The sequence below is a fragment of the Canis aureus genome, chromosome 4, assembly GCF_053574225.1.
Source record: "Canis aureus isolate CA01 chromosome 4, VMU_Caureus_v.1.0, whole genome shotgun sequence".
NCBI lineage: Eukaryota > Metazoa > Chordata > Mammalia > Carnivora > Canidae > Canis > Canis aureus.
In genome coordinates, this window is record NC_135614.1 from 38,283,249 (window position 1) to 38,309,596 (window position 26,348).

General features: G+C 48.7%; 3 protein-coding genes and 1 long non-coding RNA gene across 16 annotated transcripts in view; 2 read left to right on the forward strand and 2 right to left on the reverse strand.

Moving 5' to 3' along the window:
• UIMC1 (ubiquitin interaction motif containing 1) overlaps nt 1–1,913 on the forward strand; it is a 129,166-nt gene extending 127,253 nt beyond the window's left edge. For 4 of the 5 annotated variants that reach the window (XM_077895437.1, XM_077895440.1, XM_077895438.1 and 1 more), the window contains 2 exons: nt 892–931; nt 1,466–1,913. In XM_077895437.1, the coding sequence (XP_077751563.1) occupies nt 892–931; nt 1,466–1,676 (251 nt within the window). In that variant the 3' untranslated portion in view covers nt 1,677–1,913. The remainder of the gene's footprint in view (nt 1–891; nt 932–1,465) is intronic. The other variant, XM_077895441.1, reaches the window with a different exon arrangement.
• Nucleotides 1–8,198, reverse strand: part of LOC144312562 (uncharacterized) — a 50,934-nt gene extending 42,736 nt beyond the window's left edge. The window contains exon 1 of one of the 2 annotated variants that reach the window (XR_013378064.1): nt 7,562–8,198. This is a non-coding gene — a long non-coding RNA (uncharacterized LOC144312562). Of the gene's footprint in view, nt 1–500; nt 4,736–7,561 lie in introns of those variants that run through there. The other variant, XR_013378063.1, reaches the window with a different exon arrangement.
• The window catches only part of HK3 (hexokinase 3), a 52,730-nt gene continuing 33,948 nt past the window's right edge, over nt 7,567–26,348 (forward strand). For 2 of the 4 annotated variants that reach the window (XM_077895433.1, XM_077895432.1), the window contains exons 1-19: nt 7,569–8,180; nt 11,201–11,322; nt 14,423–14,600; nt 14,796–14,950; nt 15,037–15,156; nt 15,244–15,339; nt 16,209–16,308; nt 16,393–16,576; nt 16,974–17,129; nt 17,281–17,514; nt 17,888–18,183; nt 18,270–18,409; nt 18,489–18,608; nt 21,212–21,307; nt 21,489–21,588; nt 23,203–23,386; nt 23,481–23,636; nt 23,800–24,033; nt 24,121–24,412. In XM_077895433.1, the coding sequence (XP_077751559.1) occupies nt 8,120–8,180; nt 11,201–11,322; nt 14,423–14,600; nt 14,796–14,950; nt 15,037–15,156; nt 15,244–15,339; nt 16,209–16,308; nt 16,393–16,576; nt 16,974–17,129; nt 17,281–17,514; nt 17,888–18,183; nt 18,270–18,409; nt 18,489–18,608; nt 21,212–21,307; nt 21,489–21,588; nt 23,203–23,386; nt 23,481–23,636; nt 23,800–24,033; nt 24,121–24,265 (2,877 nt within the window). In that variant the 5' untranslated portion in view covers nt 7,569–8,119 and the 3' untranslated portion in view covers nt 24,266–24,412. Of the gene's footprint in view, nt 8,181–11,200; nt 11,323–14,422; nt 14,601–14,795; nt 14,951–15,036; nt 15,157–15,243; nt 15,340–16,208; nt 16,309–16,392; nt 16,577–16,973; nt 17,130–17,280; nt 17,515–17,887; nt 18,184–18,269; nt 18,410–18,488; nt 18,609–21,211; nt 21,308–21,488; nt 21,589–23,202; nt 23,387–23,480; nt 23,637–23,799; nt 24,034–24,120; nt 24,413–26,348 lie in introns of all 4 variants that reach the window. The other 2 variants (XM_077895434.1, XM_077895435.1) reach the window with 2 other exon arrangements.
• UNC5A (unc-5 netrin receptor A) overlaps nt 24,414–26,348 on the reverse strand; it is a 61,979-nt gene continuing 60,044 nt past the window's right edge. For all 5 annotated transcript variants that reach the window (XM_077895427.1, XM_077895429.1, XM_077895431.1 and 2 more), the window contains 2 exons: nt 25,818–25,996; nt 24,414–25,574 (listed from right to left, as the gene is read on the reverse strand). In XM_077895427.1, coding sequence (XP_077751553.1) covers nt 25,409–25,574; nt 25,818–25,996 — 345 coding nt within the window. In that variant the 3' untranslated portion in view covers nt 24,414–25,408. The remainder of the gene's footprint in view (nt 25,575–25,817; nt 25,997–26,348) is intronic.

Below are 26,348 nucleotides of genomic sequence, written 5' to 3' on the forward strand. Positions count from 1 at the left end.
TGTCTTACTCATCATGTGTTTCATTTCAGGCTTTATAGAGCCTGAACTTTCAGAACTTCCTGTAAAGGGGGAATTTTTTTTCCAAATCACAGGGGAATGACATAAACCCTGAGTATCTTATAAGGGAACAGGCTTAAAAACCAGACATGCAGACATTTCTTCCTCCTCCTAATGCTTTGTGCATCATTGGTTACTTTTAGTTTAGTGTCCCAACCTACACTCCTGGGAGATTGTAAAAAGTAACTCTGTTTCTCTGTGCCTAGTATTTAGGAAGCAGTAGAGTGGATTGGTTAGCAGCATTGCATAAAGTTAAAATAATACTGACTTCATAGATTTTAAGAATTATATATAGTAAAGTTCCAAATATATTCCCTGGCATAAATAGGCTCTTGATAAATGTTAGGTGCTATTATTACTGTTGTTATTAGTTGCTGTTGTTAAAATTCACTAGATACAGATGGAAGAGGAGCTTTTACTTACGCCTGGTGAGATTTGCTTACCTTCTAGTTCTGATAGTTCATTGCCACTAAGCAAATCTGTTTTGCCTTCTGATGACTATAAAAAGGCAGCCTCTCCCTGCTGCCTCTAGATCAGCATGTTGCAAATCTCTGCAGGTGGCAGATTTCCCTTGGCAGCTCCTTGTTCCGCAAGTCCAGATTTGAAGTAGATTATTCAGAGGTTGTTCATTCAGAAGTGTTCACCTTATACTTTTGACACAACTGAGCCTGTTAGATGCTAATGCTCACATTTTATGGGGATGGGGATCTGAGCTACCTGTATAAGACTGATGAAAAAACAGCACCCAGAACACAGGAAGCATATGAGCAGAGAGAAGTGGTATGATTACAACACTGTTAACAACATTATTTTTTTTTCTCTCTCTTCTTACAGATGCAGAAATAAAGACCAAGTCTTCAGAAACAGGCTTCAGGTGAATTAGGGCATACGTTGAAGTATGGCTGTCAGCAGTTCTAGAAAAGTACAGACCAGGTCCTGGGTTCTGTGTATAGTGGATATTAAGCTAGAAATCACCACGGAACTGTGTGACTTCTCTTATGATACCCCACCCCCCAATATATCTGGGCTAAGAATTGGATGGCTAGTTCAGTTTCATGGTGTTAAAACAGGCAGAATCAGAGTTGTGACTTATTCTTGCCTCCTAACCCTGGTTTTCCAACCTAGATTTCAAGATGTTTGGGAATTTGGCAAAAAAATAATTTTAAAAAAGTTTGGGAATTTGGGTATGAATTCTCATTCTCTCACTATCTGTTGTGTGGCTTTGGGTATATAATTTACCCAATGTCCTTATCTTTGAAAGGGGAATGATAGTGCTCATCTGGTTGGATTATTACAAAGATTATATAAAATAATGATGTGTAAAAGCCCTTGTACAATGCATGACACAAAACTTAGTGCTTTTTAGTAGGTGTATCCTGAATTCTGGATTTTTCCCCCTTCTCTCTAGGATGCCCTCACCAGGGATGGAAGAGGCAGGCTGCAGCAAAGAGATGCAGAGTTCCCTTGCACATCTCGACTTAAATGAGTCTCCCATCAAGTCTTTTGTTTCCATTTCAGAAGCCACAGATTGCTTAGTGGACTTTAAAAAGCAACTTAACGTTCGGCAAGGTAGTCGGACACGGACCAAAGCAGGCAGAGGAAGAAGGAGAAAACCCTGAATTTCTAGGGTCCAGACACCGACAAAACCATTAGCAATAGGGGTGGGCCGTGTCATTAAGTCTTAGTGGCTTCTGTTTCATTGTTGAACAAGTTTTTTGGCCCTGCAGTTTTCACCACCAGCACCAACTCAGCATTCTTGTTTTGATGTTTTCTATAAGCTATACAGACAATTGTGTATAGTATTCTGTTTTATAACAGCCTGGATTCACTTATAGTTAAAAGAAAATTTAAATATATTTATGTTTGTATGAAATCTTATTTCAATAAGATGGAGATCTTCCCTTTTTTCCTCTGTGTTGCAGGGCTTGGGATGGGAATATTTAAATTGTGGAGCCAGTTCTGAGACTCCTAAATTACATGTTTCCTAATTAATTCCATTACTGTTTTTTGACATACTGCCTATATTCATTGAGTGTATAGTGCACAATTCTGAGCACTGCATGGTTACTCCCTTGACCTTTTCTGATATCATTGTGGAAGGTGCCAAGACATCAAATCCTGCTTCTTATTTTACTATCCCTACCATTCAGCGACCTGTCACTTCATCTTGCTGCCTCACATAGTTAAGAGTTCTCAGCTGGAGCATAGGACCTTTGAGGGATATCTCTGGCCATTCTTACAAGGAGTTTGTAAGTGAATGCTCTTATTATTTCCTATGCAATTATTTTTCCTCCTAGATTAACCAGTGGCAATACCAAGCATATTCATCTATTAAAACCAAGATTAGTTCTTTGCTGTCAAAGGTCATAGGAGCAATAGGAAATAACTTCTATTTCAGTATATTTGTAGAGGAGTGCACATTCTTGACCACATTGCCCAGGAGCTTTCAGTGTAGAACAGAGATGTGGTCTGTCTGCAGCATACTTACAGACTCCAAAGATGAGAGGATGTCAAATGGCAGAAGCAACTACCTGAGGGAGATGACCAAACAGGATTCTAAGAAAGCTAGCGTTGGCTCAAGATGATTTGAAGATATAATAAGAGACTGTGGGAGGTGGCTACTGAGCACGAAAGGATCCTGGGACAGGATAAATAGGGGCACCACTCAGACTAACTTCTGATTCATCAAGTTCAAAGTTACCTTTTTCTTGATTATAAGATGAAAATGAGGTGTGTGTTAGACTTGGGGGTTCAGAGATAGCTAGGGTGGAAGGTACAGCATAAGCTTTTAAGGTACTGTTTCTTACCTATGCCATTGCACACAAGCTCTTTGAGTTAAAAGAAGGCAGAATGGCAGGCACACTATTTCTTCCATGTTTTGGTGCTGGATGGCACTGACCTTTTGACCAGCATCACGTAAATAACAGGTATTATTTTTTGAGGAACTACTGTGGTTTAGATAATGTATGTACCTTCATTTAATCCTCACAGCAACTCTGTGAGGTAGGTAGTATCCTCCCTAATTTTCAGGTGAGGAAACAAAGGCTCAGAGGAATAAATAAAGCCACTTTTTTGTCCATGGCAGTGAGATCACAGTGCTCCTCATATTCAGTCCTAAAGAAAATGCTTTGACTCTAGTGTTTTCCTTCTAACAAAAAGTAGTTTATTAGTTCTGTCCCATCAACTTAATTCTCACTAATCTCTCTCATTAAATGGCAATTTATTGGAGGTAGAACATTATAAATGGGATAGTATGTTTATCTCTGCCTGAAGAGGAAAAAAAGGGGAAAGGCTGATTCTAGAAAGCTAATTTTTTAGCTTAAAATTGCACAGTCTCCCTAGAACATGTGTCAGTGGCAAATTGTTGGAGGAGAGTATGGGTCAACAGCACCAGGACCAATAGGCTTTCTTGTTAGCTAGTGGGGAGTCAGGGGGAAACAGCTTTCTCCAGTGCCCTCTGCTGCCATACCCCTTTGCCCCCTCCTCCCACTCCAGTGTCCCTATCTTTGGTAAAGGCTGCTTGTTGGCTTTTTGTTTTATTCTCCATGTGTCAGTGGTCCTGTAGGAGAGGCATTAGTGAGACAAGTCAGTGGAAAGAGTATCACATCAGACTGAATCTGACCCCTGCTTCTGATACAGGTTAACCCCTCTGAGACTTAGTTTCCTTGTCCATAAAATGGGAAAATCATACTTAACGGGGTTCTAAGATAATGGGTATAAATTCACAGTATCTGTCTCATGAAGAAGATGAATAAGTGGCAGCAGTTATTAATGTGATGCCAGTTTTGTATGTCATAAGTTGTGTTAGGGTGAGAGATGATAAAGCCAGAGAGGGATGGGATGCAGATGCAAGAGGAGACGGTTCATGTAGTGAGCGCTTAACTTCGTTAGCTTCATCAACTACTAGCCTTCCACAACAAGCTTGAGTCCTTGGGAATTTAGAGCTCACCTACAACCTCTAGGTTTTGGGTTGTTTTGTTTTTGTTTCTTCTGAAAGATGGCGAGCAGATGATCTGCTGGTATTACCAACTCTTGTTGGAGAGCTGGAAGTCTCCATGAACTTCATAAGCTATTACCATAAATTGGGAAAGAGGAGTTATTTGTGTTAGGCATTGTGGTTGTGTAATTTCCTTTCATCCTTACAACAGCCCTCTAGCAGAGGCTGTGCCTTGCCCATTTCCCCTGGGCACTCACCATTCTATTACATACTCACAATGTCCTATTGCAAGAACTTTCCACTCGCTGCCTTAGCATGTCTCTAGACTTGTGTGTGGCACAGGCTGGGAAAGCTAGGACTTAAGCCCCTGAGGCAGTCCTCAGCTAGTGAAAAATGGAAGTTGGAGGATAAATACTTGAGCCTCACCTTAGTTGGGTACATTCCCCACTAGAGTTCCCAGAGTTCCTCTGTGGGATTGAGCCTCTGTAGCTCCCAGCAGCAACTTAATTATGGTATATGTTCTGTTGGTTTCCTTTTATTCCTACCTAATTTCCATCTCTGTTGTCAGTGGTTTCTGGATCAGGGCTGGGACTAGGGTGAGGGACCCTCACCACATAAGGGCAGAGTTGGCACTTATGTGATGGTATGAGGGCCTTTTTACATTTTGTAGATAGGCACTCATAAGCATCACCCTAATTCTAGCCTGGCTGGGATTGCTTCCCAGTTAAGGTATTTGCACTCAAATTAGGTCTGCCTCTGGGGAAACCCAAACTAAGGCAAATCCTATGGAGAAATTAGTCTCCGTGTTTTATCCTTGGAAAACTGAGGCCCAGAGAATTGAAGAGATTTGCCTAATGTCATACAGCTGGTAAATGGGATGGGATTTGAACCCAGGTCTGCCTGACACTAGAGCTGATGCTCTCTGTACTTCACTACACTACCTCCTGCATCTCACTTGAGTGCCAAAACTCAACGGAAATTTTAAGTTTGGATGGACTCATTCTCACCTGTGAGGCAGAATAGCTTTAGCCTTAAGTTGATTTAGTAGATAGAAATTGGGCTGAGGGGAAGGCAGTAAGTGGGTGGTAGTACCATTGGGAAGATAGAAGAATATATAAACCCAGAGTGGAAAGGCTGCTAAAGCCATATGCACCAGGAAGGAAGAGGTTACTTATTTCCTCTCAGTTTCTAAAGCCCTGGACTGGGGCACCTGGGTGGCTCAGTGGCTGAGCATCTGCCTTCAGCTCAGGTCGTGATCCCGGGGTCCTGGGATCGAGTCCCATATCAAGCTCCTTGCAGGGAGCCTGCTTCTCCCTCTACCTATGTCTCTGTGCCTCTCTCTCTCTCTCTCTCTCTTTCTCTCGTTCTCTCTCTTTCACCAATAAATAAAATCTTAAAAAAAAAAAAAAAAAAAAAAGCCCTGGACTATTGAAGTTATAGCTCTTTGATTTAACAAAAATTAACTGATATCTATTACATGTTAGGTCTAAATCCTGGGCCCTGGGGCTCAAAGGATGAGAAAAAGAAACATTCTCTGGAAGCACAGTACAGCGGGAAAAGACAAACATAAACAGAGGATTTTTTTTCTTTCTTTTTTTAAGTAGGCTCCATACCCAGCATGAAGTCTAACTTGGGGCTTGAACTCACAGCCCTGAGATCAAGACCTGAACTGAGATCAAGAGTTGGATGCTCAACTGAGCTATCCACGTGCCTCTAAACAGATGATTTTAATATACTTGTCAATGAAATGATATAAGCCCATCTGAGACACTGGGATCAATAGACCACACTCAGCTGGGGTCAGGGCTAAGAGGAGCTCATCAGGAAAGGCTCCACAGCATTGGTAGGGACTGAAATATACTTTAGAGGATAAGGAAAAATTAGGTGAAAAGGCTAGACAGGGCAAAGGGGGAGGTTATTCCAGATAGATCAGCATGAATAAAGACTAAACAAGAAGCAGCTTGATGGGTGTAGGAGATCTGCAAGGCACACCTGGCATAAAAGGATGTGGGGGGGGACAGTGGGGAACTTATAAGCCTGTGTGCTTGGCTCCTGGGCACTATCTGCTGTGAGAAGCAAGCCTGTGAACAGCTGAGTAGGGAGAGCCTGGCACCTAGCCCAACACTGGCTGCAACCCACCTTACTCTGACCTGACCACCAATTCTCATTCCTTAGTTCCTTCTGGACAGCTGGAGATTGGTACTAAGGGGCTATGAGGGAGGCTTGTTAGGAGGTGTCCTTCTTGTTGGTCAGTGGCCAGTGTCCCTATCTTTGGTAAGGGACAAGGGTAAGTTCTCTGAAGAGAACTGTTGGCCACTGCTATGCCTCTGCTACAGCCAGGGCTGTCACAGGTGCTTACAGATCTCAGGCCCAAGGCATTTCTACCCTCCACAGGCCCAGACACAGACCTTCCCTGACACTCTGCCTAGGGTGCTGGGACCCCTGCTCCTGGAGAAATAGATACAGGACTTCAAGAAACATGGATGAAGAATCCTGGCGTTACTTGTCAGGGACATATCCTTACCCTGGCCCGGACGACTGTGGACTCTGGCTGTCAGCATGAATCACATTCAGTTCCATATTCTCTCCCAACTAGACAAAGCTGAGAGAGACAAGCCCCAGGCTAGGCAGGATGTTATGTTATGGGTGATGGCCACTCTGTCCTCCTTATTCCCACCCCAGTTTTCCTGTCTTTCAGAGCCTATATGTCTGATTGATACCCAGTGAAATGTGCAGCAGGGCTGATAATCTGGTGTGTTTTCAGGCCCAGTCATGCCAAAACTAATACAAGAGCCACCAACCCTGGTCTCCATCCTGGTATATGGAACCATGTTCTGCCTATAGATAATGGTAGGGTTAACTGCTAATGAGATAGCCCAAAGTTTAAAAATATCTGCTCACCAATTTCCTGGAAATTAAAATTGGTGTAGTATGTCTTGTCTCCTATCATGGTGAGTGTCTTAGGCTGTTCAGATTTCTATAACAAAGTACCACAGATTGAGTGGTTTATAAAAAACAAATTTCTCACAGTCTGCATGCTGGAAGACTTTGATCAAAGTGCCAGCATGGTTGGGTGAGAGCTCTTTTCCAGGTTTCAGACTCCCAACTTCTTGTATCCTCTCATGGCAGAAGGGGCAAGGTTGATCTATGGGGCCTTTTTTATGAGGGCACTGATCCCATTTATTAGGGCTCTCCCCTTATGACCTAATCACTTTTCAAAGGCCCCATCTAAAGTCTTCACCTTGGGCATTAGGTTTTCAACATAAGAATTTGGGGAGGGGGTATAGATATTCAGACCATAGAAGTGGTCATAGTGACACCCCAAGGTTCTAGGCATTCAAGAAGACTAGTTTGGGGAAAACCAGCATATGGCCAACAACTCTACTGTAACCTGAGATTCCCCTTCCCCTTCTTGTAGAGAAGACCTAAAGTATGAACCTACTCCCCATTCACCCCCACTGGGCCTACCATCTCAAGGCTAGACTCCACAGTCTGGCTGTCACCTCCCCCATCATATATCCCCACCTACATGTATCTTCTTTAGGTCTTCAGAGCTGAACTCCTTACCGTGAAGACTGGACTCTTGGAGCCCTTGTGCTCCATGATTTTGTACATGCTCTTCTCTTTGTTAAGGATCACTTCTGCCAGCATACTGCTATTCTTCCTTCAAAGCTCAGCTCTTCAGATTGCCCTGCCCACTCTAGGGCAGAGTTAATCTCTTCTTCTTGTGCACCACATTGCTTCTTGCGCATTAGTACTTCAACATTTTGGGGAAATTGTCTATTGTACTGTATATCTCTCATGCTAGGCTTCTCCATCTTTCCAGAGGTGAGCCACCACCTCAAAACTCAGACTCTGAGTATTTGTAAAGTGGATGGAGCTCTAAGCATTACAGAGAGGATGTCCTAGGGTCCTTGACCTGGTTCAGGGCTCCAGCTTCCTGCAGTCATCTTGCTTAAGTTTGCACCATAGCCTGCCTGCCCTGTGCTTCTCTTAGGGCAGACTCAGAAGGAAGTGCACCTTCCTGAATTAACTGTTGTCTAGTTAGTAGTGTCCAAGAAAGAGGGTGGGACATTACAACTCGGGTGACCCATTTTATTTTTGGATGCAAACCAGGTCAGTGGAATGCCTCACACTGAGAGAGAAGAGCTCACGCCTAAGGAAAGTAACCAACTACTTCTCCCAGGTAAGACCCTCCTCTAATTCCTGCTTACTTTGGCCCCAGCCCCTCACCTCCATCTCTTCAGCTTGGCCCACGCTAGTGGAGTAGAGGCTGGAATGACTATGCCAGCTGTTCCTTGATGATAACTCCCATCCTTGGCAGGGGGCCCTGGGATCTTTTTCAGAAGGATGGCTCACCTCATGTATCTGATGCAGCTGAGTTAAGCTAAGAGCCCAACTGTTACTCAAACCTGTGCAGACCCTGGCTGGATTCTGGGAATCTAGTGATGTGGGAGACATGTTTCTCCCCACCAGGCTCAGCTCAAAGAGGCAGACATGAGAACATTTACTGTGAGCATAAATACTGAGGTTTCTTGGGGGAAGCTTCATAGTCTCTGGCATGTAGAAGTAGTGAATAGATGATAGAAGAGTGAATGAATAAGAGTAAATGAATAAAGAATGATTGAGTTAGCTGGGCCTCAAAAGGAGAGTGAAAGCTTACTCTGTGTGTAGTCATTGGCCCTTCCTACAATTTTAATTGCTTCAGTTACTCTATTTTTCCCTTGAAACAGACCCATAACATATGTGAAGTTAACATTCCTGTTTGATAGATTTGGAAATTAGGCGTGTGTGACTTCGAGAAAATTTGTTGGAAACTGATTTCTTAATTCTCTGATTAAGGACCTTCCCCCCAAATTTTTCAAAGCTCTATTAGCACCTACTTATGTGAAACCCTGTGCTGGGGTGAAGATGCAGATGACTCAGACCCAGTGGTTCCAAACTTGAGGAACACCATAAACAAAGGCTGGACAGCAAGAGACAGGGCAAAACTTGTAGTCAGTGTGGCTAGAGTATGAGGGGGAGTAGCAAGAGAGGAAGCTTAGGGTCTACAGTGCTGTGAAAAAAGAGTTTCAGACCTTTTTTTTTTTTTTTTTTCTGCAATGGGAGATATCACAATGTGAAGGTTTACCTCCTTTCTTAGGGGAGATAGGGCTGGGGAATGGCATGATAAAATCTATTTTTGCACATTCTGGTGATGTGTTGGAGTTGGTAGGGCAGGGAGGTGGACAGTATCAGATAGGAGGTTGTTGGAATAATCAGATGGGAAGAAGTTTTAGGGCAGTGGTAGTGGGAACCAGAGGGGTGATATATAGGAGAGCTCTTTCTGTTCTTAGCTTTTTCAGCCTGAGACCTGATTGCATAGAGGAAGTGAGGGTCAGAGAAGTAGACAGGTAGACAGGCACCTGAATAGCTGTGTGAGTGAGCAACTTCTATGCCTCCAGCCAGGGTGGAGGACAGGAAAAGTTTCGTGGGGGAAGAGTGAAGGAGAAAATAAATGTGGCTTTGACTGTGGAGTTTGAGGAACCTCTCCAGCATATAGAGAGTGATGTCTAAGAGACCATTAGAGTTTGGGATTTGGCTCAGGACGGGATTTGGGAGCCCTGACACAGAGGTTTTAATCAAACCTTGAAGATGATAGATAAGGCAACATGGAGAAGTGTGCTATGGCCAGAAGCAGGGGTGGAGTGGGGCATGTTTAAGAGGAGAGGAGAAAGTTATGAAGATTATGAGAAACTCAGGAAGGAGGCCCAAGAAAGACTGGCTGTCAAAGCCAAGAGATGAGAATTTTGCAATGAAGAGAATGCTCATGGCTTTGCCTGCTTGATAGAGGGTGGGGTTAGGGTGGGGACTAAGGAAAAGGCTGGGGTGGGGCAGTCAGAAGCTCATAGATGACCATAAGGAGGATAAATTCATGGGCATGAAGGTGGGGAGGGGTTGCAGGGGTGAGAAAGTATCTTTCCTGAAGTCTTGCTGTTATAGGAAGAGAAGTAGACTGGTTCAGTGGACAGATGCCTTCTGCCTATCTTGAGGCCTTCCCTGAAAGGTACCTGAATCAGTGAAGGCCCCCTTGGGAACTTCTTGGAACAGCAATATCACCTCTAGTTTGAATTAGCAAAATAACCAAACATTTCTATAGTCCTTTACAGTATGCAAAGGATTGCCAGAACTATAAACTCCTTTAATCCTCATAGGAACTGAATTTTTGTTCTGTTATAGAGGAGGAAATTGAGGCTTATAGAGTTTTGATTTGGATTCAACTAAATAAATCTGAAGGCATACTCTGTGCAAGGTTCTTTTGCTCTCATTATTTCATTCGCCCCACACAGCTCTTCAAAATATGTTGGTCCCCATTTGGCAGATGAAGAAAATTAGGCCTCCACATTGGAGACCTGGTACTAAGTGCTTTTTGGAGAGCTGGGTCCTTGACTCTGAGCACAGAGGTCTTTATATTCTGTATCACTATACCTTCCAAAACCCACATTGTGTTGCACCTTACATTTCCCAAAGCATTCTTCGAGTCTTAATTCATTTAATTCTCACAACAACCTTGTAAAGATAGATATTTCCTCCCAGATGAAGAGACTGAAATTAAAAGAAGTCATAAATGACCTGTCTGAAGTTATGGCACTAGTGGAACCCTCTCTGAAGTGCAGATCCATCCCTGTCCACTTCTCTCTTCAGGATGAAACTTGTACACCTTAGCTTGGTATAAAGGCTATCCGTAGTCCAGCCTGCCTGCTTTTCTAACAGTTCTTTGGCCCCTTCTTACCTCACACCCTTTGTTCCAAACCTCTAGAACATCCCTGAACTCCCAAGCACAGTCGCAGGTCCATCTCTATTATTGTCCATGTCAACTGTACTGTGATTGTTGGTAAGGCTGTGAGATCCCTCAGGGCAAGGCCTACATTGCTTTGTACTCCAACATTTGTCATAGTAGGCATCAGGAACTGGTGAAGGAATGACAGAACGAATAAATGACATTGGGATTAGAAATCAGCCTTCCCAGTGCTCTGTTAATACATGTGCTTCTGGAAAATGGGGGTCTTCTGATTGATTACTAAAGGATCATTGATGGTTAGAGGTTCTGAGTTCTGCCTACAGCTTTCTTCCTGGTTCCCTTCTGAAGGAAGAAAGTTAAGGGCCACAGCCTCTGCAGGCCTGTAGACTATGTGGTTCACTTGGGCTGTCCCTTTCTTCCTACAGGTGGCCACCCTCCAATGTGGAACCACATGGACTCCATTGGGCCAATAGGGTTGCCGCACAGGGAAGGAGTCCCTGGCTGCTCCCAGGAGGGCTTGCCCTACCCCTCAAACAGCTCTGAGCTGGTAAGTTTGGCCTATTCAAGGCTGTCAAGAGCAGGATCAGTTGAAGATGCCATGGGCTTTCAGCCATGCAACCCTTTCTAGTTCACCAAGCCTTTCATTTTTTAAAAAAAAAATTATTAATTTATCCATGAGAGATGCAGAGAGAGAGAAGCAGGCTCTATGCAAGGAGCCCAACGTGGGACTCGATCCTGGGACTCCAGGATCATGCCCTGAGCTGAAGACAAAGACGCTCAACTGCTGAGCCACCCAGGTGTCCCTCACTAAGCCTTTCAGATCTGATCTAGTAGCTCTCTCCTTTGTGGCCCCACACAACAGCAAGGTGAAGATTATCTTCTCATTTTATAGCTGAGGAAAAGGAGGCATAGAGAGGTGAACCGATTTGAGTTTTAACTCATGACAGGAGACTGAGCTGAGGTATTTCAGTTCCAAAGGTATTACTTTTGCGACCTTGCTACACAGGTGCTGTCCCTACCCTGAATGGGTTGACATAGTCTAGAAAGGACCCTCTTGGGGTTTTCTGGTAGAAAGCTGTATTCTTTTTTTTCTAAATTTTTATTTATTTATGATAGTCACAGAAAGAGAGAGAGAGAGAGGCAGAGACATAGGCAGAGGGAGAAGCAGTCTCCATGCACCCGATCAGCCCGACGTGGGACTCGATCCCGGGTCTCCAGGATCGCGCCCTGGGCCAAAGGCAGGCGCCAAACCACTGCGCCACCCAGGGATCCCGAAAGCTGTATTCTTAAGGCTTCCACTATTTCCACTATTTCTCTAGTCACTCCTGCACATCTCCCTCCCTTCAATATAGCCACTGCAATCAGGCACACAGAGATGATTTCAATGCTGAACTCAACTTGGAGGTTATTCTGCATCATAGTTCATATGCCTCAGGTTAGCTCAGACTGTTTCTCTTTTCTGTCATCTTGACTAAGATTTAGAAACTCTTGCATATCACACCATCAAGCAGGAAACACTTGTGTAAGTCTGTTTCCTCATCAGTAAAATGGAGGAAAATAAAGTCTAATCCTTCCACCCCCTGGAGGATTAAGTGAGCTAATGGAGATAAAGGACCTACACAGAGGAGGCATCTATGAAAGAGTTCTTGAATTGTTCCCTGCTGTTTCTTTAGTTTTCCAGCTTGTTCTGACATCTTCTGGACTTGGCTTGCTGCCCAAACTGTGGGGGAATCACCCCTCACTGCATTTCATTCTCCCACTTCACTCTTGTCCAGTTTCTGCCCCAGATCCTGCTGTAAACATTTCTTTTGCATGTAACTCACGGCTGGGCCACAGAAGTGAGAAATGACATGGCCCCTGACACTGGGGACTCAGAGGGCTTCTGAGTATTATTATTTTCTCAGTCCTATTCCAGGACTACACAACCAGGAAAAGTGGCAGGGCAAGGACTCAGATGTAAGTTTTCTCATCCTATGGGGTTTCTTTACTGCAACCTTCATCAGCTTTGGGTTCATTTCAGGTGAAATTCCATTCATGTGGAAACACCTCTTCAGCCAGATCTGGGTTCAAATCCCATTCTATCCCTTAATAGCTGCTTGATTATGCAGATGACTGTCTCTCTCTGAGCCTCAGTTTCCTTATTTATAGCATAACATAGGAATAACCCTTCCTGGTGTGCATGGCTGCTAGAAGCATCTCCTATAATGTAAACATGGAACTGAACATTTGACACTCCAGTTAGGATCATTTGCTTCCTTAGGGATCTATTTTCCACTCTATTTCTAAAGCAGAGGTGAAACTGAGTCATCCCCATGTCCCTCACTGAATAGCCTCTTCTCCCTGGCTCCCCCTGCTTCTCTATTCAGATGTCTGAGTGGTTACTTTACAGATATGGGTCCAGTATGGGGCAGTGGATCATAGGAATGGAATTCCTGTGGGACAGGCAATGAGGACCTAGGAAAGGCTAAGCCCAGGAGAATAGAGTCTCAGGTTGGGACTCCAGCAAACCCAGGGAGGTTGCTGGCATCTCTTTGAAGGTCAGGCCAGAGGGTCCTCTGGGAGCGTTTCCACATAGAAGTAGAGTGCTGGGACTCCTTTTAGCTCCCCTACAATGGGCTACTGGTGGAGAAGAACCTGGGATGTCCCATCCTCTGCTTTCTGCCTGCCTACCTCTCCTATCATTCTGATTCACCCCTGGCTCAGCCTTCTCTCAAATCCATCCCCTTACTCTGAAGAAAATCCCTTTATTCTCTTCCCCAGATCTTCAAATGGCTTGTTCCCTTCCTCAGGGAGAACTTTTTGGACCAATATCCAAAAATACCTCTTCCTCCCCTTGGTCAGTCTCAAACTTCTATTCCTGCCTTAAAAAAAAAAGTTAACATTATGACCAGAATCATATTATATGTTTATTTGCTTCCTTTCTGCCTCTATGCTGAAATCTGAGCTCCACAAGAACAGAACTCAGCTTGTTATGCAACATATAGTGCTTAGAATAGTGTTGGGCCCCTAGTCGGGGCTCAATATCTGCAGGAAGGATGGTTGACTAATGGGAGGACTGTCCTCCATGGTGTGGCCTCCAAGTTCTCCGATGCTGAATTTACTTAGGCTCCAGAGTCAAGTGGATTGGGAAAGGGAAGTGCCTAAACTTGAAATTTATTCACACATTTGTTCACTCTTTTGCTCATTCGATGAGTGACAACTCACTGAGCAGCTCACCTCTGGGAAATGGGCAGCTAGAGTAAATCAGTGGTATGACAGGAGAGAAGTCTCCCTAAACCCTGAATACCAAGAAGTGGAAGGGGCAGGGGACATAGGGATCTGATAAGGAGCTGCCAGAAAATGAAGTAGGAGGAGGGAGGTGGGTGAGTCTCCCCTTCAGGAAGGCGCCTTCTGAGAATGTGGGAACTAAGTATGGGCTGTATGCAGCAAGAGAGCCGAGGTGTGTAAAGAGGTGAAGAGTGGGGTTGGGTAGGTGCTGGGGAGACCAGTAAGGCTCAGAGAAGGCTCAGGCAAGGCTCTAGTCAGCCCCTGGGAAAGCCAAGGGAGGTGCTGGTCTGGACTGGTAAAGGGAGGAGCAGGCTGGGTAAGGCAATCCTGGTTGGAGTCAGAAAATTTGGTTGGCAATGGGACTCTTGCCCGGATATTAGCCTGTTTCTCCCCAGGTGTTGGAGTGTCTACAGCAGTTCAAGGTGACGGGGACACAGCTGCAGCAGATCCAAGCCAGCCTCCTGGACTCTATGGAGCAGGCACTGGGGGGTCAGGCCAGCCCTGCCTCTGCTGTCCGGATGCTGCCCACATACGTGGGGTCCATCCCACATGGCACTGGTGGGTGACATAGACTAAGATGGATGGCCAGGCCCAGGGAGAGAGTTCTGATCTCGGGGAGGGAACAGTTTCTTATCCCTCTTTCCATTAAGGTTCCCAATTCTAATGAGATGTTGCAGTCCTTGGGGGTGTCTCTGGGAGGCAGAGGGCTTGGTCTCACCAGCTGCATGTCCTTCTGTGCCCTGTTTGCCCCAGAGCAAGGAGATTTTGTGGTGCTGGAGCTGGGGGCCACAGGGGCCTCACTGCGTGTTCTGTGGGTGACCCTGATGGGCACTGGGGGGCATAGGATGGAGCCCCGGAGCCAGGAGTTTGTGATCCCCCCAGAGGTGATGCTGGGTCCTGGTCAGCAGGTGAGAGCTCACTGTCTAGTCTCTGGGAACTGGCTGGGTGGCTGGGGCTCTGGTGGGCAGAGCTGAGCCCCTAATCTCTCCCACAGCTCTTTGACTTTGCTGCCCACTGCCTGTCTGAATTCCTGGATGCACTCCCCGTGGGAAAACAAGGTCTACAACTTGGGTTCAGCTTCTCCTTCCCTTGTCACCAGACAGGCCTGGACAGGGTGAGACAGAGTGGGCATGGGGACAGTGGGTGGAGCTGCAGCTCCATGAAGTCTATTGAAGGAGTGACCCAGCTTTTCTGCCCCCAGAGCACCCTTATTTCCTGGACCAAAGGTTTTAGGTGCAGTGGTGTGGAAGGCCACGATGTGGTCCAGTTGCTGCGAGATGCCATCAAGAGGCATGGGGTGAGTGGAGGCAGGGGTAATGGGAGGGTGGCTTGTGTGGCCTGGGCCTGGGCCCAGCACACATAGGCTGTGCCTGGGCCTGCTTTCCTTTTCTATTTATATCCTTTATCCAGTTTAACCCTGGGGCAAATGTTGCTACCACTCCCATTTCGTAGGTAAGGAGACTGAGGCTAAGAAAAGTCAAATAAATTTTTGGGACCATAAGGCAAAATAAAGATGAAAAGGCTTGACCCTGTCTTCAAGGACCTCACAGTCTAGTAGGAAAGCATTCTGACAGAGGATTGTCCCTGTCAGGAAGGTGGTTTCAATGACTCCGGTAGCACTGGGAAGGGCACATCAGGACTTGGGCAGGGGTTTTAAGGAGGAGTTTGCCAAGTATATAAGTTGGGACTGGGGTGGAAGGTCTATTTTCTGAGAAGGATATATGCAAAAACTTGGATGGCTGAGAAAAGTGAATCTGGATCCATCTGGACTAACTAGTGATGCTAGTGGAGGTAAGTCAGGGTCAAGAGGGGATGGCTTGGGAAGCTAGGTACCTACAGTGTAGTCTTCAAGGTACCATGCTTGCTCACAATCATCTTGGTCCTGTGGGGACCACTGGTGTTCTGGAGGTGATAACTGACTTTGGGAGCCTCTGAGAGCCCCAGGGCCTAAGTAGAGGGTGGAAGAGACAAGAGGGAGTGTGGGATGGAAGGAAAATCCTCTACAGGGTGGGAGGACCTAGAGTATATGTGTGGGCATGAGCACACATGTGTTTCATGGACTCTGAGCACCTCCATCAAAGCCAAGGCCTTAGTCTTGCCCATCTCCCAGGTTCCCCGCTCTGCCCACCTAGGTCAGCCATGACCTCTGCCCTCTCCATTGTCCAGGCCTACAACATCGATGTGGTTGCTGTGGTGAATGACACAGTGGGCACCATGATGGGCTGCGAGCCAGGGGTTGGGCCGTGTGAGGTCGGGCTTGTTGTAGGTGAGCCATGGGCTATTTGTGATGATGGGGGGGAGGGGGCACAGCTACCTGATGGTCAGATCCTGATGAATTCATCCCTGCCAGACACTGGCACCAATGCATGTTACATGGAGGAGGCAAGGCATGTGGCAGTGCTGGACGAGGACCGGGGCCGTGTCTGCGTCAGCGTTGAGTGGGGCTCCTTCGGTGATGATGGGGTCCTGGGACCAATGCTGACCATCTTTGATCATGCTTTGGATCGAGAGTCCCTGAATCCTGGTGCCCAGAGGTGGCCTGACCTTCTTCTCTAGGCCCTATCACTCTTCTCCCTTCCTTGCTGTTGTCCCTGAACTCAGGCCCCTCCCTCTTGCTTGTTCATAGCGTTTCCAGGTTGCATCCTTGGGGGGTGCTGGCCAGGCTCAGAGAAGGAAGGGCTCAAGATCCTAGAACCCAGAGTTTTCAGCCCTTAGCCCTCTCTTATTCCTGATAGATACTTAAGCCAGAAGGGGCAGCAGGGTCTGGATAAATACCCACCTATCTCCAGGGAGGCCATTGGCTTCTGGAACCTATAGTCTGGGGGATCCTAAAGAAAATGACTCTTCTTTTGGGGCCTTTGGAGTTGGGGCCAGGTGGCCTAAGGGCTTAATTAAAGAAAGCTCTGTCCAGCCATTCTTCCCTACCTGTAGGTTTGAGAAGATGATTGGGGGCTTGTACCTGGGTGAGCTGGTGAGGCTTGTGTTGGTTCACCTGGCCCAGCGAGGGGTCCTCTTTGGTGGCTGCACCTCCCCTGCCCTGCTGAGCCGAGGTAGCATCCTCCTGGAGCACGTGGCTGAGATGGAGGAGTAAGTAAGGAAAGCCAGTGAGCTTAGACAAGGGGCTTCTTGGCTTGGGAGAGGGGAGGATGCTCTGTCGCCCAGGTAGCCATGGGGCTGGGGGAGGGCAGGGAGCTTTGGGGCTACTTGAGTCCCACAGCAGTACTCTGTGTCCCTCCAGCCCCTGGGCTGGGGCAGCCCGTGTGCATGCTCTCCTGCAGGACTTGGGCCTGAACGTGGGGGCCTCAGATGTTGAGCTTGTGCAGTATGTATGTGCAGCTGTGTTTACTCGGGCTGCCCGGCTCTGTGCTGCCGCCCTGGCTGCTGTTCTCTCTCGCCTCCAGCACAGCCGGGAGCAGCAGATACTTCAGATTGCTGTGGCCACCGGAGGCCGAGTATTTGAGCAACACCCCAGGTACTGGAAATACACACAATCCTGTGTGAGCAGGTAGCAAGAATGTGTGTGTGTTTTCCATACAGACCCAGAGGGCACTCTGGTTCCATGGTTGCAAGGCAGTGGGTACCAGTGGCATCCTAGCAGAGTAAGGTCAGGTGGGGACTAAGGGAGGCCAGAAAAAGAAGAGAGAAAAGATGCTTCTCTTTGGATGTGCAAGGGAAGGGGACTCTGGGGGCCCCAGGAACACTGGAGACACTGGGCATACGGTTGGTGTACAGATGGATTAGAACTGAAGGGATTTGAAACAATGAGGCCCAGGGTTTCAGCTAGCCCTGGGGTTCAGGGTCAGGTGCCAAGCCAGGTAATGTCAGCTTTGTGTCTGTTTGCATAGTTTTCTCAGCATCCTGCAGGAGACTGTAATGCTCCTAACCCCCGAATGTGATGTCTCCTTCATTCCCTCTGTGGATGGGGGTGGCCGGGGCGTGGCAATGGTGACTGCTGTGGCTGCCCGCCTGGCTGCTCACCGGCACCTGCTGGAAGAGACCCTGGCACCTTTCCAATTGAACCATGAACAGCTGGCAGCAGTGCAGGCACAGATGCGGGAGGCCATGGTCAAGGGGCTCCGAGGGGAGGCATCATCCCTCCGCATGTTGCCCACTTATGTCCGGGCCACGCCTGATGGCAGTGGTAAGGAGCTGGGCTGAGTGTGGGGCTGGGATATGGGAGGTCACAGTGTGTGCTTTGTCCTGGCACTGAGGATCTCTGTCACACAGAGCGTGGGGACTTCCTGGCCCTGGACCTGGGGGGCACCAACTTCCGGGTTCTCCTGGTGCGTGTGACTGCAGAAGGTGTGAAGATCACCAACCAGATCTATTCCATCCCAGAGAATGTGGCCCAGGGCTCTGGACAGCAGGTACCCGCAGCTTGGACCTGGTGTCAGGGGCAGGGAAGGGCCAGGATTGGACCACCCCCTGACTTGCCCTACACTTCAGCTCTTTGATCACATCGTGGACTGCATTGTGGACTTCCAGCAGAAGCAGGGCCTGAGTGGGCAGAGCCTTCCGCTGGGTTTCACCTTCTCCTTCCCATGCAGGCAGCTTGGCCTTGATCAGGTGAGGGAGGGAAGGCCAGGAAAAACCATCCATAAGGGCTTTTCACTCTCATACCCTTCATGGAATGGGCAGGAGGCTGGGAAGAGGGCTTCAAGTATCCTGGGCTGGGGATGCAGGTGGGTAGAAGCACGACTGGGCTGAGCCAGCCTAGCCTCAGTTTCACAGACATGTGTGCAGAAGGGAGTGTGGTAAAGTGGCCTGGAATCCAGGGCTGTAAAGAAGCCTGAGATGGAAAAGATTATAGATACCTATGGGGGCTGCCAATGGGCAGAAAATGGAGCCAGGTTAGGTCTAGGCACTTGAGAGCAATGTAGGCCCAGAGTAGTGCTGATGAGGGAACACACTGACTGTCTACCCCACAGCCCTGGTATACTGAGCTAGGGAACCTATGGGGATCAGAATTAGTTCCTGTCTCTCGAAGGGGCTTAGTTGCTTGGTTTCTTTGCCCTATTTCCCCTTCCAGACCTTGCTGTGTCTCTCTCATGCCTGGCTTGGTCTTGGGTGCCTGACTGGAATAGCAGAGCAGCAGGCACAGATCTAGACACAACACCCTCTAAGCATAAACCTCTATGTCCTTCAACAAGAATGCTAGACTTCTCAGTGCACACATCTGATGCTTATCATGGAGACGGCTCCTCCCATACTCTGGTCCAAGCTCCCAGGAGTTTCCTCCTCAACACCCCCAACTTCTGCCAAAAAGCCTCCTGTGAGGAGCTTGCTGCTCCTAAAGTTGCTCACTATGTTCTTCCTGAAAAACTGTCTTCTCTTCTCCACCCAGCCTTTGTGTAGTTTTCAGCTCTGCTCCAGCTCTGACCTCTCTCAGACACATGCCTCTGTACTTGGCTTTCTTTTACACAGTGGCCCTTGGGAATCGGACATGTGGCAGTGTCTCTCTACTGGTCTGCTCCACTCTAGGCTAAGCATGCTGACCCCATTTGATTATTCCTTGTAAGATTGTGAGAAGCAGGAGGGACTCACTGCAAAATCAGGTGTGCAAAAAGAAACACGGTTCTGTTCATTTTCTAGAACTGAACTTAATTTCTGTATTGAGCCCACATTCTTTTTTTTTGGTGGGGGGATGATTAACTTCATGATAATCAGTTTAGGGACTTCTTTCCCCAGGCAGGGGCCCTTCTCAGTTGCACGGCATCCTTTGCTGTGTACATGCAGACACTCAAGGAAGTCAGGAGATGCCTAGGCCTCAACTGTGTGGACTCAGCCACTTCCTCACTTGGTTCTTGACACCTCCTTGACAACTCACCATCCCTTCCATGGGCAAGGAGGACAGAGACCTCCTCTGCCCTCAGATCGCTCAAATCTCTTGTGTCTCCTCCCTTCCCACACAGGGGCATAGCCCAAGCAGAGGCATAGGATACCTTTCTCAGGAAACTAAAATCTAAAACCTGGTTCTGAGGTACCCCCAGCTCCCCTTCCCCAGACCAGGGGTCTTTCTTTGTTCTGGGAGCAGGGAAGTGTTGCTGCTACTTATGATCTGGACTCCCCCACATTAACCCTCTTTCTTATTTGTCATCTCACTCTTTGGTTTCTGTTTTTGAGACAATGCGCACAGAGCACTCTGGCTGTGGTTATATAGGGAAAGGGATAAAAGGCAATATTGTTGGGGGAAGTGTCAGTTAATACCTTTAGAATCTTCTGCCCCAAAGATTTTCCTTTTATTAAAAAAAAAAAAAGATTTATTTCTTTTAGAGAGTACAGGGGGGAAGGGGAGAGGGAGAGGGGGAGAGAGAGAGAGAGAGAATCCTAAGCAGACTCCTTACTGAGCGTGGAGCCTGACACAGGGCTAGATCCTATGACCCCAAGATTATGACCTCAGTCGAAATCAAGAGTTGGACCCTCAACTGACTGAACCACCCAGGTGCCCGCTAAAGATTCTCATACCTGCTCTGCATGCTCCTACTTTGGGCAGAGCTGTCATTTTCTAACAGCAGGAAAATAATTCCCCCTGCCCACTCCCTCAGAGGAAGCACACTTAGAATAGTCCTAGACTAGAGAGCCCATTGCTAAATTCACAATTTAAGACCCATTTCTCACAATAAAGGCCTATCTGTCTTGTCTCCTCCCATCCTGTCTAGGTGTCTGGGTTCTGGCTTTTTTCCATTTGTCCTTCACTCATATTTGGAACACACAAATGAATCTCCTATGGACAAGGGTCTGTCCCTAATTCCTCAATTTCCTTGCTCTCAAGTGACTCTTGCTAGTTCTTTCTAAAGGAGCAGAGTTTTTTGTCATTTGGACTTTAGAGCCTTCTCTTTCCTCCCCCTTCTCATACACAACACTCATTTTACCAGCTCTGTTCATTTCTAACCCAATTATGAAGGACCATTCCTTCTGGGCAGCCGTCTTAAAACGTCCAGACTCTCAGACCATCTGAGCATTCTGGCACTAATAATAGAAGACACAGGTCATATGGTTATTAATAGGTTTCTTTACACTGGAAGGCTCCTGGAGAGTTAGGAGGGGGCAGAATGAGCATGGAATCCTGCTTGGCAAGCAGGGATATCGTATGCTTTGATGGGTTACGAAAGGGTGAGTGAGATTCCAAGGGACCTTCACCTTCCTGCCCCACCTTTGTCCTACCCCAGGGCATCCTCCTAAATTGGACAAAGGGTTTCAGTGCGTCAGATTGTGAGGGTCAAGACATTGTGTGTCTGCTTCGGGAAGCCATTGGGCGAAGACAGGTGAGGAGTCTGTCTCCAGGGGTGCTTTGGGGATGTGGCAAGACTTGAAGGGAGCAAAGGGTCTCCTTCCTGACCTGGGGGGTGGAGTGGGTGGCTCTCTGCAGTAGAGACCTTTGGGTCCAGTGCTTGTTGCCATGACAACCACGTTACCCAGCAACTAGCAGCATCCTTTTGTGTGCAGGCAGTGGAGCTGAATGTGGTTGCCATTGTGAATGACACGGTGGGGACCATGATGTCCTGTGGCTATGAGGATCCCCGTTGTGAGGTCGGCCTCATCGTTGGTGAGGAGGGCCCTGTTCTTTTGTGCTCCTACTGCCTCATGTTAATTCATTGCCCCCTATTGATTCCTCAGGTTGGAAGTTCCTCTGGCCTTGGGAATGTGGCATCATTCCTGCCTGACTCAACTAGGCCCTGCAATACTCATTTGGGCTGGGTGTCTGAACTTTGGTTGTTTAGCCCAGCTCAGCTACTGATTCAGTCACTTAAGCTTTCTGAGCCTTAGTTTGCCCTTCTATTAAATGAATGTGAGTTTTGTAGTCATACAGATTTGGGTGGAAATACTAGCTTTGCCACTTCCATCTGTATGATCTCGATCAAGTCACCAGAGCCTCAGTTTCCTTCTAAGACAGAGATAATAGTAATGCTTGTCTCCAGAATCATGAGGGTGAGAGGTGAGGAAAAAAAGTGTGGCACAGTGCCTGGCTCATGGTACATACTCAGTGCTTGGAACTAGGTAGAGGCTGAGAAGGGGTAGAGGACAAAGAGTGAGCTGTGAGGGTCCTTCAGGTAGTCCTTGAACTTTATTAAGCATTTCTCCTCTGGCTAGAAGGGACAGGAAGACTATACATAAAGACAGGATACATACCCATTTTCTCAAAACTGACCATTTAGTGGGGATTAAGCCCAGAACGGCATGTGACAGTCAGGGAGAGCTGAATCTGACTCTATACAACAGGGTGACAAGGCCAAGATCAAAGGAAGTGGTCCTAACATGAATGGAACTGGAAAACAGAATTTGTCTAGGCAGGGGAGGAGGGTTCTCACAGCTCTTTGGGCATCAGTCTCCTAGGACAGGAGATATGTGGGAGCCTCCTTTTGAAACTGGGAGCTTCTTGAACATAGAGCCTAGAATGGGGAGATGCTCAGGAGAGGTGTGTCTAGATTGCTGTGTGAATAAACTAGTCAGAGGAAGTCCAGGTGGGGCTGATTAGGAGACCACCTGCCTAGAGCTGACAGTATGTTGGGAAGAGGAAGGGGATGTCTTTACCCAGGTATGCCTTCTGCCTAGAACACCTTTCCTTCCTGTGCTTCCTGGCTTCAAGGTCAAATCCAAACATCATTTTCCCTCTGTAGCTTTTCCTGACCCTCTAGGCAAGAAGTCTCAGCTGTGCTCAAGTTTCCCATGATGCTCTTCTTTGCAACTTCTATTGGGTACATACAGGCATTATCAGAGTTAGCTCCTTATTGCCCAACGTCTGGCCACTGTGGGGCTCCTTATGGCTGATTCCTATGTCCCCAGCTTCCGGCCCAGAACCTGCTAATTTGACTAAGAATCTGGAAAGGTAGCCCACGGAGCTTGGGTCTCTCAACTGCAGACAGTGGGGGAGCTCTCACATATCTCCCAGGGGTGTTCTGGGGTAACATGGAAGATACCATGATGGTGGTCCTGGTAGGGAAAGTAGCAGAGGCCTAAAGGGTTTGATGCTGCCAGGGTCTGCAGAAGGAATGTCAGGAAGGCAGGCAGACCAGGACATAGGACAGGTTGTGACTAAGGGGAAATGGAGAGGTAAGAAATGAGCCCAGATTTTGCCATCTCAGTCTGGGGAGGGCATTGGGGGAGGGGGGTTCTTATCTATGTCAGTAAATGGCTTCCACCCTGTCTGTCTTCTCTCTAGGGACTGGCACCAATGCCTGTTACATGGAAGAGCTTCGGAATGTGGCAGCTGTAGCTGGGGACTCAGGGCAGATGTGCATCAATATGGAGTGGGGTGCCTTTGGGGATGATGGGTCTCTGGGCTTACTTAGAACCTGCTTTGATGCAAGTGTGGACCAGGCATCCATCAACCCTGGCAAGCAGAGGTATGGGCAGGACTGGGTAGGGGCAGCTGGTGGTGGCTGATAGTCACTATTATGGTAGCAGGTAGATTCTCCTGACCTTTGTGCTTTCATCCAGTTTTGAGAAGATGATCAGTGGCATGTACCTGGGAGAGATTGTCCGCCACATTCTTTTGCATTTGACCAGCCTTGGAGTTCTTTTCCGGGGCCAGCAGACCCAGCGCCTTCAGACCAGGGACATCTTCAAGACCAAGTTTCTCTCTGAGATTGAAAGGTGCCTAAGGCCTTATTGCCTCCTTCTACCTCCCAAAGAAATCTATCACTTTGGGTAAAATGCTAGTTGGTGGGAGGTCCATTCTGGAGGATGGAGAAGTCATAAGGTGGGAAAGCTAATGCTGGACCCTGGCTCTCTGTGCTCTATTCCTTCCTGTCCCCAGTGACAGTCTAGCTCTGAGGCAGGTCCGAGCCATCCTGGAAGATCTGGGGCTGTCCCTGACTTCAGATGATGCCCTGATGGTCCTGGAGGTGTGCCAAGCTGTGTCCCAGCGGGCTGCCCAGCTCTGTGGGGCAGGTGTGGCTGCTGTGGTGGAGAAGATCCGTGAGAACCGGGGCCTAGAAGAGCTGACTGTGTCCATAGGGGTGGATGGGACCCTCTATAAGCTACACCCCCAGTAAGTCTGGGTGCTGGGATGGGCAGGGGGGAATGGTCCAGTGGGGTCTGGCTGGCAGGAGCTCACCTCAGCCCCTCCCCCTCACAGCTTCTCCAGCCTGGTGGCAGCCACCGTGAGGGAGCTGGCCCCTCGCTGTGTGGTCACCTTCCTGCAGTCAGAAGATGGGTCCGGCAAAGGTGCAGCCCTGGTCACTGCTGTTGCCTGCCGCCTTGCCCAGATGGCCCGTGTTTGAAGAAGTCTCCAGGAACTACTCTTATTGGACCAGGGCCCAGGTTCCACCTATCCTCAGCCACCCAGGACTCCCAGAATAGCTCAAGTGTGGCCCTTCTGCGGCCGCTAGCCTTGACCTCTGGCTTTCCCAGAGAGAAGGAGCACTCGGGTTAGCAATATATATATATAATTTATTTACATTCACGTCCGCTAAAATCCCTACGCGCCCCGGCGGCCGGGCAAGGCTGTGTACATAAGGCCATGTGTAAGTGCACGAATGCACTTAAGACAGAGTCAGGGCACGAGCTTCACACAACAGGTCCCGCATGGGGGAACTGGCCAGCCCCAGAAACGGGCATATCACGGCACGCACACTTGCCATTGTCCAGCCCGGGACTCCCATTGCATATTCACATGCCCTGTTGGGCAGGGCTCCTCCAGGCTAGGGGCAGGGGGAGGATCAGGGAGGAGCCATTGGGTGTCCCTGGGTGGATGGGAGAAGGGCAGCATGTGAGAGGCAGATGTGGATTGACACTGGGTGTGAGAGACGTGAGTGGCCTCCAGGTGTACAGCATGAGATGTGTGTATGTGTGTGTGTGAGCTGGGAGTATGTGAGATGAGCACACGAGACATGCATAGGCACATGCCTGTGTGGTGGTTGTGTGCCTGAATCCAGGGGCCACCCCTTGTCCAGCTGTGGCCCTTGGTCTCACAGGCTTGGAGCCAGGCCCCTCAGATGCACCCCTACCTGGCAGGCACAGAAATGTTTGCATAAGGTCCAGCTCAGGCAGGAGCTCTGGCGGCCATGTCCCAAGCCCAGCGTGTGCGTGCATGCCCGTGTGTATGCGGCCTCCTGGCCAGGGGCAGGAGGAGAGGTAGCATCACAAGCACATACACACACACAGATGGGCTGGGCCTGGCTTGGGCTCTAGGCACTGCCCACCTCTGGGGCAGGGTCAGAGCAGGTGGCAGTCCCAGCAGGCCTTGGAGGGGTGGAAGTGTGGGCAAGGTCTGAAGGGCCAGTGTTAAGGGACAGTGTCTGCCAGGAGGGGGCCTGTCCACACAGTTCCCCCTGAGTGTGGGGGAAGGGCCCCATCTGGCCTCTACCCGTCCCTGGCGGGTGCCAAAGCTGGTGAGAGTGTAGGCATTGTAGGCCTGGCTGGCCTTAGCACTCTGCCTCTGACACCGTGAAGAGGCCAGCGTCTGGCTGGCCCAGTCCGGCTACTGCTGCAGCCAGCTGGCTGAGGTTGCCATTGGGGAAGTGCCGCGCCTCCCACAGGTTGAGAATCATGGCTGTGGGGCTGGGCTTGGAGGCAAAGAAGCTGAGATGGCTGTGGAAGGGAGGGGACAGGAGCCAGTCAGCAGCCCTGCCTCACCCCAGGTTGCACCCTTCTGCCTCTCAGCCCACCCAAGGACAGGACCTCCCCTCAGCTAAGCGTACTGGACGCATTGGCTGCTGGTAGATGAGGTGCAAGCCCCAGAGAGCTTCCTATCCACCCTACCCGACCCACTGCACCAGGATGGACTGCAGGGGGGGGGCCTTCACAGCCCCTCCCTGCTCATCTCCTACCCACCTGTCCAGGTGGAGTTTCTGGGCCAGAGTCCGCCAGTCGGCACCCCGGCTACAGGGCGGGTCGAGGCTGGTAATGATCTTTTGCCGAATGAGGAAGGGGATCTTGAAGGCACTGGGGCCCACTAGGGCTGGGACCCCCCCTTCACTCTCCAGAGCCAGCAGCTCAGCAAATCTTGTGTCCTGGAGGTGGGGAGGTGTGGAGGCGCCTGTTAGAACTTTCATGGCCCAGGCCCACTGCCACCTCCTGCTGGGGGAGCACCCAAACCATCTCAGGGCATGGGGGTAGCACAGCCACTGTTTCCCAGGCACCCCTGGTATGCCAGTGCCCTGCTCACTAGAGCTTAGAGGGTCTCAAGGCTCAGAGGTATGGTGACCTGCCCAAAGGCACATGGCCAGTGAGCAGAGGAGCTGTCTAGCCTCATTCTCCTCTCTTCCCATCATCCCTCCCCAAGTCACCCCTACTGACCATTCAGAGAACTCACTGTATTCCACTCACTGCCTTTGTCCTCCCCACTCAGTTCCCACTGCCAGA